This window comes from Nannobrachium achirus, assembly GCF_963921795.1.
Source record: "Nannobrachium achirus genome assembly, chromosome: 15".
Lineage (NCBI taxonomy): Eukaryota > Metazoa > Chordata > Actinopteri > Myctophiformes > Myctophidae > Nannobrachium > Nannobrachium achirus.
The window spans coordinates 37159237-37175199 of NC_137822.1; the positions used below are offsets into that span (position 1 = coordinate 37159237).

Genomic DNA, 15963 nt, shown 5'->3' on the forward strand with positions numbered 1-15963 from the left:
GGAGATCCCCAGGCATCAAACCCAGGCCCTAACTCGCCATGGCCCTCCTTGGCTTTACTAATTAACATACGTTTTATGCCCATATATGGAGATCCCTGTCCCAATGTCATCAATATTAAGGACATATCTGGGAATGCCCATATTTGGTAATGCCCATATATGGTTGCCCATAACATTGTTGATTATCATGCAGGGTCTCCATATATGGGTAACTGGTCCGATATAGATCACTGGCCAGATGGCCTTTAGGGTGAGGTCTTATGTCGCCCTGAGGCGTCTTACTAATTTGTGTCATTTACTGTGATATTGGAAGTCAGTATGTATTAAAACTCTAAAGACATAAATTGTATTTGCATTGAATTAATTCATTATTAGATAATTATTTCCTTTATTCGTTTCATTATTTCTTTATTTTGTTTTATAACAATTCAACTGATATTATCAACATTCATATTTTATTTGTAGGATCATTTGTAGATGTATAATTGTTCAATTGTTTCTCAAATGCCTGTTCTTGTTCTTCACTGATTCACTGACACGAACACAGTTCCACGTCATATTAATAGTGTTCTCATGAGTCATGACAATAATATGGCCGCAGCTCATTGGCCATGCTTGACATTTCATGAAAATAAGTTTGTATTTGATTACACTTGGATGGGGTCAACCGGGAAAATGTTAAAGGTTTCATGACATGCCGGTTTTACAAAACATGACGTTTTTATCATGGTCATTTTTTTCTCTCTCTGTTTTCTGGGGCCTTTTCAGCTGCAATGAAAAAAGCATTTGTAGACCACTGTCTCAGGTTGAGATTGTCCCGCTTGCCAAACTGGTTTCCATAGAATCCTATAGGTACCTAAATTAGGAACGCCCCCAGATTCCTTAGCCGCACCCACATAAATATTTTATTTTTTCAAGGTGTAGTGTTGCCATTCTGCCACAGGCCAGAGGCGTGTTTTATCCTAAACTCCACCATTTGAAAAAACAAAGGGGTGGAGTAAAAAACAGAACCTCTGGCAAAACCAAACCCATACATACCTTTGAGGACAAAGTCAACAGGAGACCACCGTATAATGTAATGCCCAATAGGTTCTCTGCATGACTGTAGTTCCCTTCATAGAGTCTATTGGATGCATTTTCAAAAGCTACTGAGCTAGCTGATTGACACAGGGAGTCAGCATTTAACATAAGCTTTTTTAAACTTATAGAACTTTGGGCATTTGTTGAATAAAGTATGCCTCAATCTGGTCCTGAACCAAGCAGGGACACCAGCTTTACAAGCGGTCACTCATTGATGAAGAGTCAACTTGTGTCCTCTTTCTCATGTTCTGGTCGACGTTTGGTTCTGTAGAATTTATATAACTATGTTTTGGGGGCACCTCGACCCATGATGGACTTCTTGGTGTTTTTCTCAGGTTTCAAAATGATTATATAACACTTTGGTCCAAACAATGCCACCAAAATGCCGAAACTAGATGCTAAAATAGCAAATATCTCCACTACATCTGCATATTTGCCTGGAGAGCTGATATACGCTGGGATGAAGGCTATCCACACGGCACAGAAGATCAACATGCTGAAAGTGATTAACTTGGCTTCATTGAAGTTGTCTGGAAGATTCCTTGCCATGAATGCCAGGAGGAAACTGAGGAGAGCCAGTAAACCAATATAACCCAACAACACACCAAAACCAACCGTTGACCCAACATCACACTCATAGACTATCTTATCACTGTGGTATTGAGTGTTTTTATAAGGAGTTGGTGAGGCAGACACAACCCAGACAGTGCATATTATTCCCTGGATGGCAGTAAGAACCAGAACTGTTCCTCTCTGCTGCACAGCACCAAACCACTTCATAATGTCTGCTCCTCCAGGCTTGGAGGCCTTGAACACAGCCAACACCACCATAGTCTTTACCAATATAGATGCTATACAAAGAACAAAGCTAATTCCAAATGCTGCATGTCTCAGCTGACAGGTCCACATTCTGGGACGACCAATGAACAGAAGTGAACACAAGAAACACAGTTTGAGTGACAACAAGAGAAGGAAGCTGAGTTCTGAGTTGTTGGCGCGTACCATGGGTGTGTTTCGATGATAGATAAAGATTCCCAGGGCAATGGCACTGATGAGAGTTCCTAACAACGAGATGGTTGTCAAGGAGATACCCAGGGCCTCTTGGAAGGAGAGGAACTCCACACTCTTAGGGACACAGTGGTCACGCTGGGGATTGGACCAGAAGTCCTCTGGACAACTGGTGCACTTTGTAGAGTCTAACAAAGAGAGTAAGAGGGCAAGATAAAGGGACTGAACGTATTATTCTAAATATAATTTATTGTAAATATAGCTACATAATGTAAACCTACCAGTGTCGTTGCTGATCTCTCCCTCAGAACAAGCAATGCAGTCAAAGCAGCAGACAGGTTCTCCTTTCCTTCTGGCCACACGGGTTCCAGGGGAACAGCTATTACTGCACACTGACCGAGGAGGCTATAGCGGACATAACAATGCTCACATTCAGTTTTAGCTATATTACTGTTCAGAATATTGTTCAATAACACTGTTATCAACACAATTCACCCTCTGACAGGGACCGTTGGTATGGACGAAACAGTTGCAATCACTCAACCTTGCACAACAACAACATAAAATAAACAACGTAAATTGTCTTTGGTGTTTATAAGTCACACTCACACACGTACAAACATACCACTGACTAAACTTTCTATAATGGTCAACCAGCCTGCTCGGCGTATGCTAACAATCTTTCTTTGTTGCAATTGCAGCAGTAGGTGGTAGCGGTAGGTAATTTTTACTGTTGAAGTAAGAAAACACACACAATATAATGTCAAACGCAGGATAAGCAATCAACTGACAATATTTACATAAATAGAGTATAAAGAACATATTTACTATTAATAATGATTTCACGTGCACTTTACATACCGACTGACATGTCCAAGAACCAACGGAGAACTGAGCGCATATCAACTCCACGCATGCGTACAACTTACCCCGCGCATCTTAGAAATAGTAAATACACTTGTAATAGCCCCTGTACATCCCCGCATCCAACACTAGGGCACACCCTTGCCCTAAACACAGGTCACACGCCGTCTGCTCATATAACAACACTGAGCATGAGATCCATATTTCCCTGGGATTTCACTTGGACAGCCGAACAATTACACTCATGATTCACATCCTGAGCTCTACATGTTAGGAAGCTGAAATGACCTTTTTGACTTCAAAGTCCCAAAATATTCTGTCTTCATCAAGGATGAGTTCTTCACCTCCGGAAGCTGACTTCATGTACAGACCTACAGTGTGAATATCTGCACTTCCATCAGGGAACCACACCCAGTTCATGACATCATAGCTTGGTAAAGGATCGCCGTTTTCGTCAAATGAAACATCATCACCAATTGACGTGAAGTTGACCTTTTCCAGGTAATACACAAGCTGGAAATGGTGATGAGCAGAATTATGATGAAGAGAACAAGAGAAAACGGTATACAATAATAATAGACAATTGTCACAAATATCACAATTATTTCATTCAGTCTGCTTTCCTTTTTGTCTTCTATTTATTTATTTATTGAATATTCTGCTTATAGCTGAATCTGTCAAGTCAAGAAAAAAAATATATATGAAAAATCACAATTAACACACAACTTTTAAAAATATAAAAAATACAAAATAAAAGATAAAAGGTAGGTAGGTAGGTAGGTAGGTAGGTAGGTGTGTGTTTAAGCCTGTCGCCCAATCAGGGACCAGCATTGCTGGTGATGTCACTGGCATCGCCAGTGGTGAGCGCACCTCATGGCACGCTCTGCTGGCGCGCAAGTAGGTCATGTATGGCCTACTTGTGTACAATATGCAAGTTGGCACCTCGACAGAATGCAGTTCTAGTGTATTTATTGATTATGATTCATCTGTGCCAGCCACTTCAACAAGTGACTCTGTGTGTGTCTACCTCAACATCTCCACAAATGCTTCTCTGTACTGATCCAAGCACTGATAAACATTTACTGCCAGGAAATTAGTATTGCAATATCTTACAATAAGAAAATGTATAGTACTTCTTTCATCCCTCTTTGCCAATTATTTGTGATTTCTTTGACTAATTCCATAATAACAAACTATGCCTAAATTAGAATCAAACTAGAAACATTAACAGATAAACTGTGAATTCATGTCACACCTGCCATGGCTGTATTGTCTGCAAAGAGGCACAGCTGTGCCCAGTGAAAGGCCCTCTTCCTGGCACACATTGCAACATGTCATGGAGGGCATGGGCCAGAGCATAGACAGCCTTGTACGCATAACACTCTACCCTGAGGTCAGACACATCCAGAAGGTTAGTGTCTGCTGTTGCCAGGTCCTCTTGTCCAGTACACACCCTTCCACCAGCCTCCACCCACTCTGACGGAAGGGGTGCAAATTTACACTGAAAAGTGGTTTCCCAAAATTGCCTCACCTAAAGGAACACGATCAAGTGTTAAAAGGTTTCATGACATGCTGGTTTTACAAAACCTTATCATGGCCTTTATCATGGTCCTTCAAACGTATTAAATAAACGAAACAAAAGACTCACTAGGCCATTCTCTTCATTGTCAGGCTTTCTGTTTAACATGAACTCCCTGAGGCCTGGGATCTGTCCACGGCGGACAGCAGTGCCCAGCGTTCCTCTCAGGTATGGCATGAACTGAGGAGTCATGAGGATGGTGTCTGTGGTCCACGGCTCACTGGCAATCCACTGGAGACCTGAGGCATCCTGCTTCACCACCTTGTTGATTGATTGATTGATTGTGTTTGTGCGTGCATGTGTGCGTGCGTGCGTGTGTAAATAGATAATTTAGTTACTGTAAATAGATTACATTGATTCTTTCTTTCTTTCTTTCTTTCTTTCTTTCTTTCTTTCTTTCTTTCTTTCTTTCTTTCTTTCAAACTCATCGTTTGAATTACCGGCTTGCCCCTGTTACTATACAATATCTGGAGGCCGTAACGAGTGTCTGTTAAATGCCTGAATTGTAAATATCAACAATGTTTATACCCACCGATTGGACCAAATTTAGTCCAAACAATCTAAAATAGAGCAAAAAAATAAAAACAACTCCAACCTCCTTCATGAGATTCTGCATGTGGATGCCGTACACGAATCCAATGACCACGCGAGCTGTGGACGTCTTCATCACCGTGACGACCCTCTGCAGCTCCGCCGGGTTGTGGTCAAAGGGCAGAACCTCCAGCCGCGGTGGAAAAAGTATTCACATGTTTTACTTATGTAAAAATATCAATACTGCAATCTAGAAGTACTCTGTTTCAAGAAATGATTATGGAATTCAAAATGTACTTGAGAAAAGTACAAAATGTAATTGAGGTGCCAAAAGTAGAAAGTACTTGTTATGCAGAATGTCTTGTTTCACACTTTTTCAAATGTATCAAACGTCTATTTTTTTTTTTTAAATAGATGTGACGCATTGTGAGCTTGTAGATCAGATATTTTCAAATGGCCGAAATATACAGTATATAGGGCTGAAGTGGTTAATGTATAATCAAAATCTACAAAGTAACTAAAGTTGTCAAATAATTGTAGTGGAGTAAAAGTACAATATTTGCCTCCGAGAAGTAGTGTCGCAGAAGCAAAAGATCAGAAAATTGGAAAATACTCCAGTAATGTAAAAGTACCTAAAATTGTACTTTACTACTAGTTACTTTACACCGCTGACCTCCAGGTAAGCCAGACAGCCCAGCCCCGCCTGTTCCAGGTCTGTCTGGAAGGACCTGGCAGCGTAGCGGCCGTAGTCATCATCAGCTATCAGCAGCCCTGCCCAGGTCCACCCGAACCGCTGCATGATGAGGATCATGGCTCGCACCTGGATGGATTGGATTAATAATAATAATATTTTGTATTGTCCCTGAAGGGAAATGTGTCTTCAGAAGTCTGTTCAAACAAAGAAACAACACATAACCATTAGGGGTGCAACATGTCGAACCGAATATCGAATACCGAACCGAAAGACCCGTACCAAACCGAATGACCCTGTACCGAACAATACAATACAATACAATACAATACAATACAATACAATACCACTCCACATCCACATTCCCCTGGAACCCCCTCAAGGACCCCTAAGGGTCCGCAGAGCCCACTTAAGAGAACCACTACCCTAGAGGTTGATTACCGTATTGTTAAGGTTAAAACAAAAAAACACAAAAATACATTTATAAATCAAGGACATTTCTGTTTATTTTTTGTAACAAAAAAGTATCGAACCGTGACACCAAAATATCGAACCGAACCGTGAATTTTGTAAACCGTTGCACCCTTAATAACCATATAACACAACACAAACATACCGCAAAGACCATCAGGACCCCACTATGCACAGAAAACCCCTTTAGCGACGGGGGCGAGGCAGTTTGTTTAGTGCTGTGATGGCCGAGGGGACAAAACTCCTGCTAAACCGAACCTTGTGCCACTTCAAGGTTCTGTATCCTCTCCCCCATGGCATGAGGTTGAAGTAGCAATACAGAGGATGATCAGTGTAATTTATTATTGAGAGTGCTAAGCGTGTGATGGCCTTATTATTCATATCAGCAAGTGTGGGTGTGGGAAGACTGATGGTCATGGATTGGATGGATGGATAGATGGATGGATGGATGGATGGATGGATTCAGTTTTTGTTCATTTTGACAATAATGTGCAGCAACATTGTTATTGATGAACAAAAATAGCAATACAAATAAATAATAATCAATGTATGCGCATGTCTTTTTATGTTTCTTAGATTGGCTTGAGGGGAAACGATATTACACATTCTTTATGCATGCAAGTGCATGCCATGGGGATATTGTTAAATAAAATGATTATTGATTCTTCTTGATGTATATAGCTAAAAAAGGTGTTAAGCGTATAGAACACGTACTGCTGTATAACAACTATAAGTTCACCTGGTAGTGATCACTTGGAACGGTTCTAAAGAAGGATGGGAACTGACCCCGGTCACTCAGACAGGAGCAGGTGGAATAGTAACTCACCTGAAGAGGAGAAGAAAAAAAAATCTGTTCTGTAATAATACTACTGTACATACGTGTATCATTTCTGGAGCATGTGAACGTGTACAAATAAAGATGCATAAGGAAAAGCTAAATAGAGCAGTGTAACACACATGCACATGCACACACTTTTTTCATTTAAACACAGCAACATGTTATATGAGATACTTTAATGGTTTCCTGTGGAAATAAGCTTAGTCTTTTCATGGATCTCCTTTTAGTAGACCTTGTACCAGTGAACTGTACCGTCATGAAACTGTACCTTTTCCTATGCAAACTTCTAATAAAGTCTTCAATCAATCAATCAATCAATCAATCAAACAAACAAACAGTATTTTCACAATAATTTAAACATAGAGCATCTTCTGCATGTTTGTGTAGGTCGATGTAGAGAGATCTCTCATTCAGCCCCTCTCCCCCCAACTGATGACAAAAACATCCGGAATTAGCAGTTACACGCTGGCACATCAGAATGATATAAAGGTGCGATACCTTGCAAGATAGGGAGATTGTGTCATGTTCTTATTATGTACAGTATGACAGGGTGTGGAAAGTTCTAATATACATATCATATCGTAGATATACGGCAGAAACCTTGTATCTTCAAGTTTCAGATTTCCAAGTTCTTTCGTAAATCAGAGACCTGCCTCATCATGTACAGTAAGACTGTTGCACGGTGTTGCTTACGTATGTGTGCTTGTAGATCGGCCATTTTCACTATTTTAACCAGTTTTTAAAATAATAACAAAAGAAAAGGAAGGTTTTGGACAGGTTGAGTTCCACCTGAATATCACTGTATGAACATCGGGGCTGTAAGAATTCTACTTGTGGGTCCGACCGAATGAGTCAGACATCCTCTGAACACAGATTCAGATTGGTTCTGAAACTTCTTAAAACCTGCTTCACGCTAAATTCAAAATCTGCCCTCTCGTGCTCACATGCTCTGCCTGCAAGTAAAACATTGTTTATAATGTTTTAGATTTGGAAATAGGAATAACCAAATAACCAAAATATGTGTATATGAAATAGGGGATTCAAGTGGGACACTTACCATGGGCACTCTGTACAAACCTACTATACTAGAGATGGAGATAGAATGGGTTGCGACAGAATCTCCCACGATTCCAAGCACCGGCGGGGACCCGACGCAGCTCCCGTCCAATCGAAAGTGCTCCTCTCTGCCACTGATCAATGACAGCGCTGCGCGGACTGCAACTCCCAGAGTGATGCAGTTGTCCAGGAGACTGTATCCCAGAGTCACGTTGGGCAGCAGGCTGGGGTTGCTGTTGATCTCGCTGATGGCCAGGGCCATGGCCTCGGCCCGTCGCCACCCTTCAACGTGAAAACTGACACCAAAAAAACACATCACCGTACCTTACAATCAGGGGCGTCACAAGGGAGGGGGAAGTGGGACTGAGTTACTAGGGCCCAAGGTGGAGGGGCCTGGAATTATTTTATACTTTAGCCATTGAAAAATAGCAGATGTACAAGCTAACAGCTTCAGTACACAAGCTCACAGCTTCAGTACACAAGCTCACAGCTTCAGTACAATTTACAGAACATTTAAATCAAAATCAAATCAAACTTTATTTATATAGAACATTTCCAACAATAGACATTGCCCAAAGTGAATAATATCTATATATCAAAACACGTCCCCTGTTCTCTCTGCATGCTGTTATATTTGTGATACTCACCCATAGCAAGTTAACTCTTGCTGCTTAGAGGTGAAGGACAGCTCGGGGAAGACAGAGCGGTAGTGGATCGGAAACAAGCCGCCCACGATAAAGTCACCAGCCTGGTACATTCTACTGAGATGAAATGGTGTCTGTAACTCACAGGAAGAGGAAGGCAAGGAAGACAAAGCAGAGTTTAACGATGTCATGGTCAAGTACAGGTATGAAAGCAGGTGTGTGTCTAGAGAAGCCCTCATGTCCTCCTCTGTCTAACCCCTCTCCCCAAATCCTTTGCCTATAGTTGTTACATTTTATACACAGTGCTATTCCATCCCCTGTGCCACCTTATGCCACTACGTAATCTTCCACAACACCCATCTGGGCAGAGGCAGAAGTATGGGCAGGGCTTAACATATTAACGTATATCTCTGCCGTCGGGCCGAAACCTCCTAACTCCAAAATGTTCATTTTCGGGAGTGGAGTTAGGATTTAGAAGGGCTTTTTACTACTTTTTTACTACTTTTCATTGGTTCAATATTATTTTAACCAACACACAGATGCAAATCGTGTTCAATAGCACATATTTATGAAAAGAAGAGAGGGGCCAATCGGGTGGAGTTAGCTGATTTGCCAGAAAGTTAGGAGGTTTTGTTCCAAGCACTTTTTACTACTTTCCATTGGTTCAATATTATTTTAACCAACACTCAATAGCCCTGATTTATGCCAAAAAATCTAAAACCTCAAAATGGAGTTAAGAGGTTTTGGCCAGACAGTGACAATATGTACGTACACTGTACTGTGCTGTTTTTACTCTTAGTACTTTCCCATCATTGTTTTAGGATACAGCGGGTGCGTACAGTGTTCGAGTTATACTCCCAGAACTGTCTCGTGCGTGCAAATTGGCGGTTTTCACGGTTTTGATCGCGTTTTTATCGCATTTTATTCGGGTTTCCGCGTTTTTCTTTTTGCTAAACAATCGGGAACGGCACACTACACTTTCCCTTTGCCCCTTTCCACATGCACCAGCCAGCAAGATAGTCTATATAGTTATAGTAGATGGAATTCTTGGTACCAACACTCCAACAGACAGACAACACCAGTATCATATAATCATTCAGTTCCAAAAGCTTTTCAGTTATCTACTTAATTTTACACCACTGTTCTACTACAGCAAGCATTATGGTATTGCTTCCCAAACGTTTTAGCCTGTGAACCAAGAGAAACTAAACCCAAACAAGTAGAAGTGAAAATAGCCGATCTACAAGCTCACAAGGAGTCGCTTCGCGCTGCGTTGTGAACTTCTAGATCTGCTATTTTCAGGACCCATAGGCTACGCATGTGTCCACAACGCTAGCCAAAACAGTGTTAGCTAGCAGCATAGCATCCATCATTACTCCAACTCTATTTAGCCACGACTCACTCACCAATTGTTTACAGAGTGACGATGAGACGAGCAGGACGATGTTTAATGCCTTTATAGCCTACATGGTCTTGTCTTGGTGTTCTGTTATATTCCTTTATGCCTGTGTGTTGTTAATTTCACCAAGTCCATCAGGGCACAAGATACGCACTGACGACAGAGTGGACGAACGTTAAAGGCTCGTCCTATGAAAGCCATTTCCTCTCTGCTCAGAAGCGCATTTCAAAACAAGAGTCTTTATTTTATTTTTTTCATCTATACAATCGATCATTCAACATGTTTATTTTGAAATTGTCCTGGAAAATAGTAGCCAAATAGCACCTACATGCCACTGAGAGGTTATGTTTGTGTTGATGAGAGCCAGAGAGCGCAGGGGAGAAAAAAAAAAAAAAAAAAAAAACACGTGGGAAAAAAAGAGACCCCATAGGGGTTTTTGACTATGGGGTCCCAGACCTTATCTATGGGGGCTAAGCCCCCATTGGCCCCCACATAACTCGAACCCTGGGTGCGTAGCATTGTCCCGGTGTGTCATTACTCCGATGATGCGTTCGTGTGACTTTCAACATTGATAAACACTATCTCTAACCCAGCGCCGGTCCTGGCCTATTTAGCACCTGCAGGTGAGATTGCCATTCAGCGTCTCCCGCTCTAATGCAGTGGTTCTCAAACATTTTTATGTCAAGGACCCCTAAAAGGGACACATATTAGCCTGTGGACCCCCATTAGAAATGATTTTCATGGCTCTATCACTGATTCTCAGCCACAGTTTGACATGCATCAGGATCTCAGAGTGTACAGGGTCCATTTGGTTCCATTTGTACACTCTCTGAGTTACATACCCAAAAGAGTCCATTTGGTTCCCATCATTTAGCTGGGGACCCCACTGGAACTCCCTCAAGGACCCCTGGGGGATAGGGAGGTAACATTTCATAGGAGAAACATTGAATGGGTCTGATTAACAGGATGCTAGAATTATGCAACAATTATTATATTTGTAGGGGCTACCTAGCGGCGCCCTTTGGTGCCTCTAGGTGGTGCTCCAGGCAAGCAATTCTCTCGCCTGTACCAAAGGCCAGCACTGCTCTAACCCTAACCCTCACCACATGCTGGGGTGTGTATTAACAGAGATCACACGCACGCACGCACGCACGCACGCACGCACACACACACACACACACACACACACACACACACACACACACACACACACACACAATCACACACACACACACACACACACACACACACACACACACACACACACACACACACACACACACACACACACACACACAACCATGGAGGCCTACTATGGAGAAAGAAAGAGACAGAGTCAAGGTGGCCCGGAGAGACAGAGCCAAGGAGGCAGTGTTAATGTCATAGACTAAAACTATGACGAAACAACAAGCCAAGGAGGCCTACAGAGAAAGAGAGAGACAAAGCCATGGAGGCCTAGAAAGAAAGAGAGAGAGAGAGAGAGAGAGAGAGAGAGAGAGAGAGAGAGAGAGAGAGAGAGAGAGAGAGAGAGAGAGAGAGACAGAACCAATCGTGGCCTACAGCAGTAGTTCTCAACCTGTGGGTCGGGACCCCCAGTCCCCAAATTATTTTGGGGGTCCCCAGATGATTACTTTAATGTGCAACATTGTTTTCTCACTCAACAGTAAACAAACCAGCATAAAGTTTAAGTGTATAAAGGGTATCTGCACATTTTTAACGTGACAATTTAAGGAGTTGTTAATACCTATAAAATGAAAAATTAAACATTGGCCAAATTGTCAAGTATTAGAGGCAGAAATTGTGAAAATAGACGATCTTCATGCTCACAAGGCGTTGTGAGCATGTAGATCTGCTATTCTCACAAAAAACGTGCTGTTATGCATCAATGCTTAGTGCTTGTCAGGGTGGGGGGTCCCCAAACATAGCCATGGGGGCCTAGAAAGGAAGAGAGGGAGAATACCAAGGAGGCCTGCTACAGGTATACTGCGAAAGAGACAATGTGGCCTTCAGAGATATAGAGAGACACACACACAGCCATGGAAGCCTAGATAGGAAGAGAGAGAGAGAGAGAGAGAGAGAGAGAGAGAGAGAGAGAGAGAGAGAGAGAGAGAGAGAGAGCCAAGAGGCTAACAGACAAAGACAGATAATTGATTAATTAATAGAGGCCTTTCCTCACAGAACGCTGCATGCACAAGCATGAGCGTGCACCCGGCCTGGGTGCTAAAAAAAGGGTGTTTTGCCACAGTCCTTGAGTCCCTAGAGAGGTGCAGGTTGTTTGTCAGCTCCAGCACCATGGGAAATCACAAGCGAGTAATATACAGAATGATGCAATCTCTCAGCTCGTGTTGCTAAAACTGGGTGGAAACAATTAGAATAAAAAATAAAATAAATGCATTGCAGAACCAATCCAAAATGTTTTAGGGGCAGTCCTTCATATTGTCGGGTGATTGGTTCGTAAAGCAGTGGGCATAGCTTTGTGCTCTTGCATAATGTTCTTCAGAAGTGTCCAGAGGTATCGGTAGGCAAACATCTCTGATCGTCGGTCAACACCAGATTATACCCAGGTGGGGACTAATTAGACGTGAGCTGGGCAAGCAAAGGCAGAGGGTGTTTACCAGTGATGACACCTGGCCCAGGGGTGATGAAACAGTGGCTCAACAGGTGCGATGTTCGAAGATAATTAATTTGTGCGGTACAATGAGACGAGTCACAGGAGAGTGCTTCAACATGCTAACACATGTTTTGACACAGCAGTGCTACCGTAGCTAGGTGGGGGACTGAGCATTGCTTTGAGGGTCCGTTGGTCCGACCAGGTTAACATTCACCAGGTTAGCATTGACCAACATCGGCAGGTTAGCATTTCACCAGGTTAGCATTCACCAGCGTCAGTTTTACTGAGGTTAGGGTGAGTATTAAGGTTAGGTTTAGGTGGTCGGAATACCGGCCCGTGGGCATATTGATGCAGACCAAATGTATTACAAAAACTAAATAAACTATTGTATGTGACGACCTGTGGGTTTCAAATCAGAAGGATTATCTAGTCTTGGTGACTATATAGGAACACTCTTTTATTTGTGACACATTAAACTCAACAATAAATATTCCCTTGCTCATACTAACATAAGCATTAACAGACACAGCATACCAAGGCAGTCCCCCTCCACCACTAACAATCAAGGGCACTGCACGGCCCCACTTGAGATGTTCTACTGTCCCTTGTGGCCCACTCCCAACACACATTCCTGGGGTTGAGGTGGACAGCTTCCTCTCTCTGATGTCTCAGTTTAAGGTGTTCATTTCGTCAACTACTATATGACAATGTTCTACCTTTTTTCACTGATGAAATAAATAAAAACTAATCTATGATGACTCAAACTAAGACTAAATATATTGACAATTTAGTAAAAAACTAAAAAAACAAACAAACAAAAAAAAACACTTGGACGTGAAATCCAGTAGAACTAAAAGACAAGTCCCGCTTGGGTGTTGCGCCCTGAAAATAGCCGATCTACAAGCTCATGCTGCGACGCGTTGTGAGCTTGTAGACCGGCTATGTTCAGTCACGAATCACGATGCCATGTCATGAACCGTTTGTCGTACAGACTTGTGGGTGGTGTCAAATGACTTGATTAAGAGTCCTTAACCTTAATTGGGGCCTATTTCGCCAAACAGGAAGTGCCCCTCGCCAAACAGGAAGTGACCCTTTAACTCATGAACCGTTTGTCGTACAGACTTGTGGGTGGCGTCAAATGAGCTGATTAACACATCGGACGCCCACGTGGTTGTGACGTCTTAATTTGCTGGTGCCCATGGCAACGCGTCATTTTACCTACCGGCGAGAGTACTGGCGAGAAAAGTAATCTGAGTAAATGTAATCCGAGTATGTCCTGTTTATTTCGCGAAAATCTTTTCTTTCAGTCAGGACCGTTTTTTATCATTTCTAAGCCACAGTGTTTGTTACGGCATGTAGAAGAGGCTGCCGTTTTGAGAAAAAAATGAAAAAAGGAAGAGAATCCGGAGAAAACAGCATTTTTGTGCAGCCGCTAAACAGGAAGTCAACGAGACACACAGCACGTCCGGGTGACGTAATTGCACGCTGCATGTTGGGAAATGGAGTTTGTTTCATCACCGCGGTAGCCAAGTGCAGTAGCTACAGTACAGTATAGTTTACTGTACAACGCGTCAAACGCGTCGCGGGCCTCCAGCGACATCAAAGAAATTGACTTGTAGACACCACGTGGGCATCCGATGTGTTAAGAGTCCTTAACCTTAATTGGGGCCTATTTCGCCAAACAGGAAGTGCCCCTCGCCAAACAGGAAGTGACCCTTTATCTGATGAACCGTTTGTCGTACAGACTTGCGGGTGGCGTTAAATGAGCTGATAAAGAGTCCTTAACCTTAATTGGGGCCTATTTCGCCAAACAGGAAGTGCCCCTCGCCAAACAGGAAGTGACCCTTTATCTCATGAACCGCTTGTCGTACAGACTTGCGGGTGGCGTCAAATGACTTGATAAAGAGTCCTTAACCTTAATTGGGGCCTATTTTGCCAAACAGGAAGTGCCCCTCGCCAAACAGGAAGTGACCCTTTAACTCATGAACCGTTTGTCGTACAGACTTGCGGGTGGCGTCAAATGAGCTGATTAAGAGTCCTTAACCTTAATTGGGGCATATTTCGCCAAACACGAAGTGCCCCTCGCCAAACAGGAAGTGACCCTTTAACTCATGAACCGTTTGTCGTACAGACTTGTGGGTGGCGTCAAATGACTTGATTAAGAGTCCTCAACCTTAATTGGGGCCTATTTCGCCAAACAGGAAGTGCCCCTCGCCAAACAGGAAGTGACCCTTTAACTCATGAACCGTTTGTCGTACAGACGTGTGGGTGGCGTCAAATGACTTGTTTAAGACTCCTTAACCTTATTTGGGGCCTATTTCGCCAAACAGGAAGTTCCCCTCGCCAAACAGGAAGTTACCCTTTAACTCATGAACCGTTTGTCGTACAGACGCGTGGGTGGCGTCAAATGACTTGATTAAGAGTCCTTAACCTTAATTGGGGCCTATTTTGTCAAACAGGAAGTGCCGCTCGCCAAACAGGAAGTGACCCTATATCTCATGAACCGTTTGTCATACAGATGCGTGGGTGGCGCCATATGACTTGATTAAGAGTCCTTAACCTTAATTGGGGCCTATTTGTCCAAACAGGAAGTGCCCCTCGCCAAACAGGAAGTGACCCTATATCTCATAAACCGTTTGTCGTATAGATGCGTGGGTGGTGTCATATGACTTGATTAACTCTCCTACTGCCAGATTATTTATTTATTTATTGGGTCTGGTGCCATCAAAAAGCGGCTTACCTTTGCGACGTTATAGTAGATAGACAGACAGACATTTTTTTTTTTTTTTTTGATTGTGCAATAGTGCACTTTGGTCTGCCAGGCAGCAGAGGGCAGCGTCATGCGAGAATGAATGTGAATTTGCCTGTTATGTGTTGAAGAAGAAGAAGACCAGTCACTGGCCACAGAGCCTTACAGCCAGAGGAAATCAACAAGGAAGTGAAATTGTCTCCGTTGATGTAACGCATAATGGATTTTTTACACCATCACCGCGGAAAATGTGTTTACAATACACGGCCGCGCGACCCCTCATCAGCTTACAGTCATCAGACGAACGGACGAACGAGCGCCGTATTGGCATCGAGGTTCTGTAAAAAATGGGGCGAACGTTAACGTTCAAAGCGTGGGGAGAGTTAAGAGTCCTTAACATTAATTGATGCTTCCTTCGCCAAACAGGAAGTGCCCTTCACCA

At 42.8% G+C, this 15963-nt stretch overlaps 1 protein-coding gene across 1 annotated transcript; it reads right to left on the reverse strand.

The window, feature by feature from the left end:
- Positions 1-1362: 1362 nt before the first annotated feature.
- Positions 1363-8875, reverse strand: LOC308299816 (extracellular calcium-sensing receptor-like; the record flags this gene model as incomplete). The annotated part of the gene is made up of 10 exons (XM_080743601.1): positions 1363-2276; positions 2370-2493; positions 3241-3465; positions 4208-4483; positions 4601-4711; positions 5127-5249; positions 5736-5882; positions 6964-7050; positions 8120-8414; positions 8766-8875. The coding sequence occupies 10 exons, from the start codon at positions 8873-8875 to the stop codon at positions 1363-1365; spliced, it is 2412 nt and encodes an 803-aa protein (XP_080599727.1).
- Positions 8876-15963: the final 7088 nt, after the last annotated feature.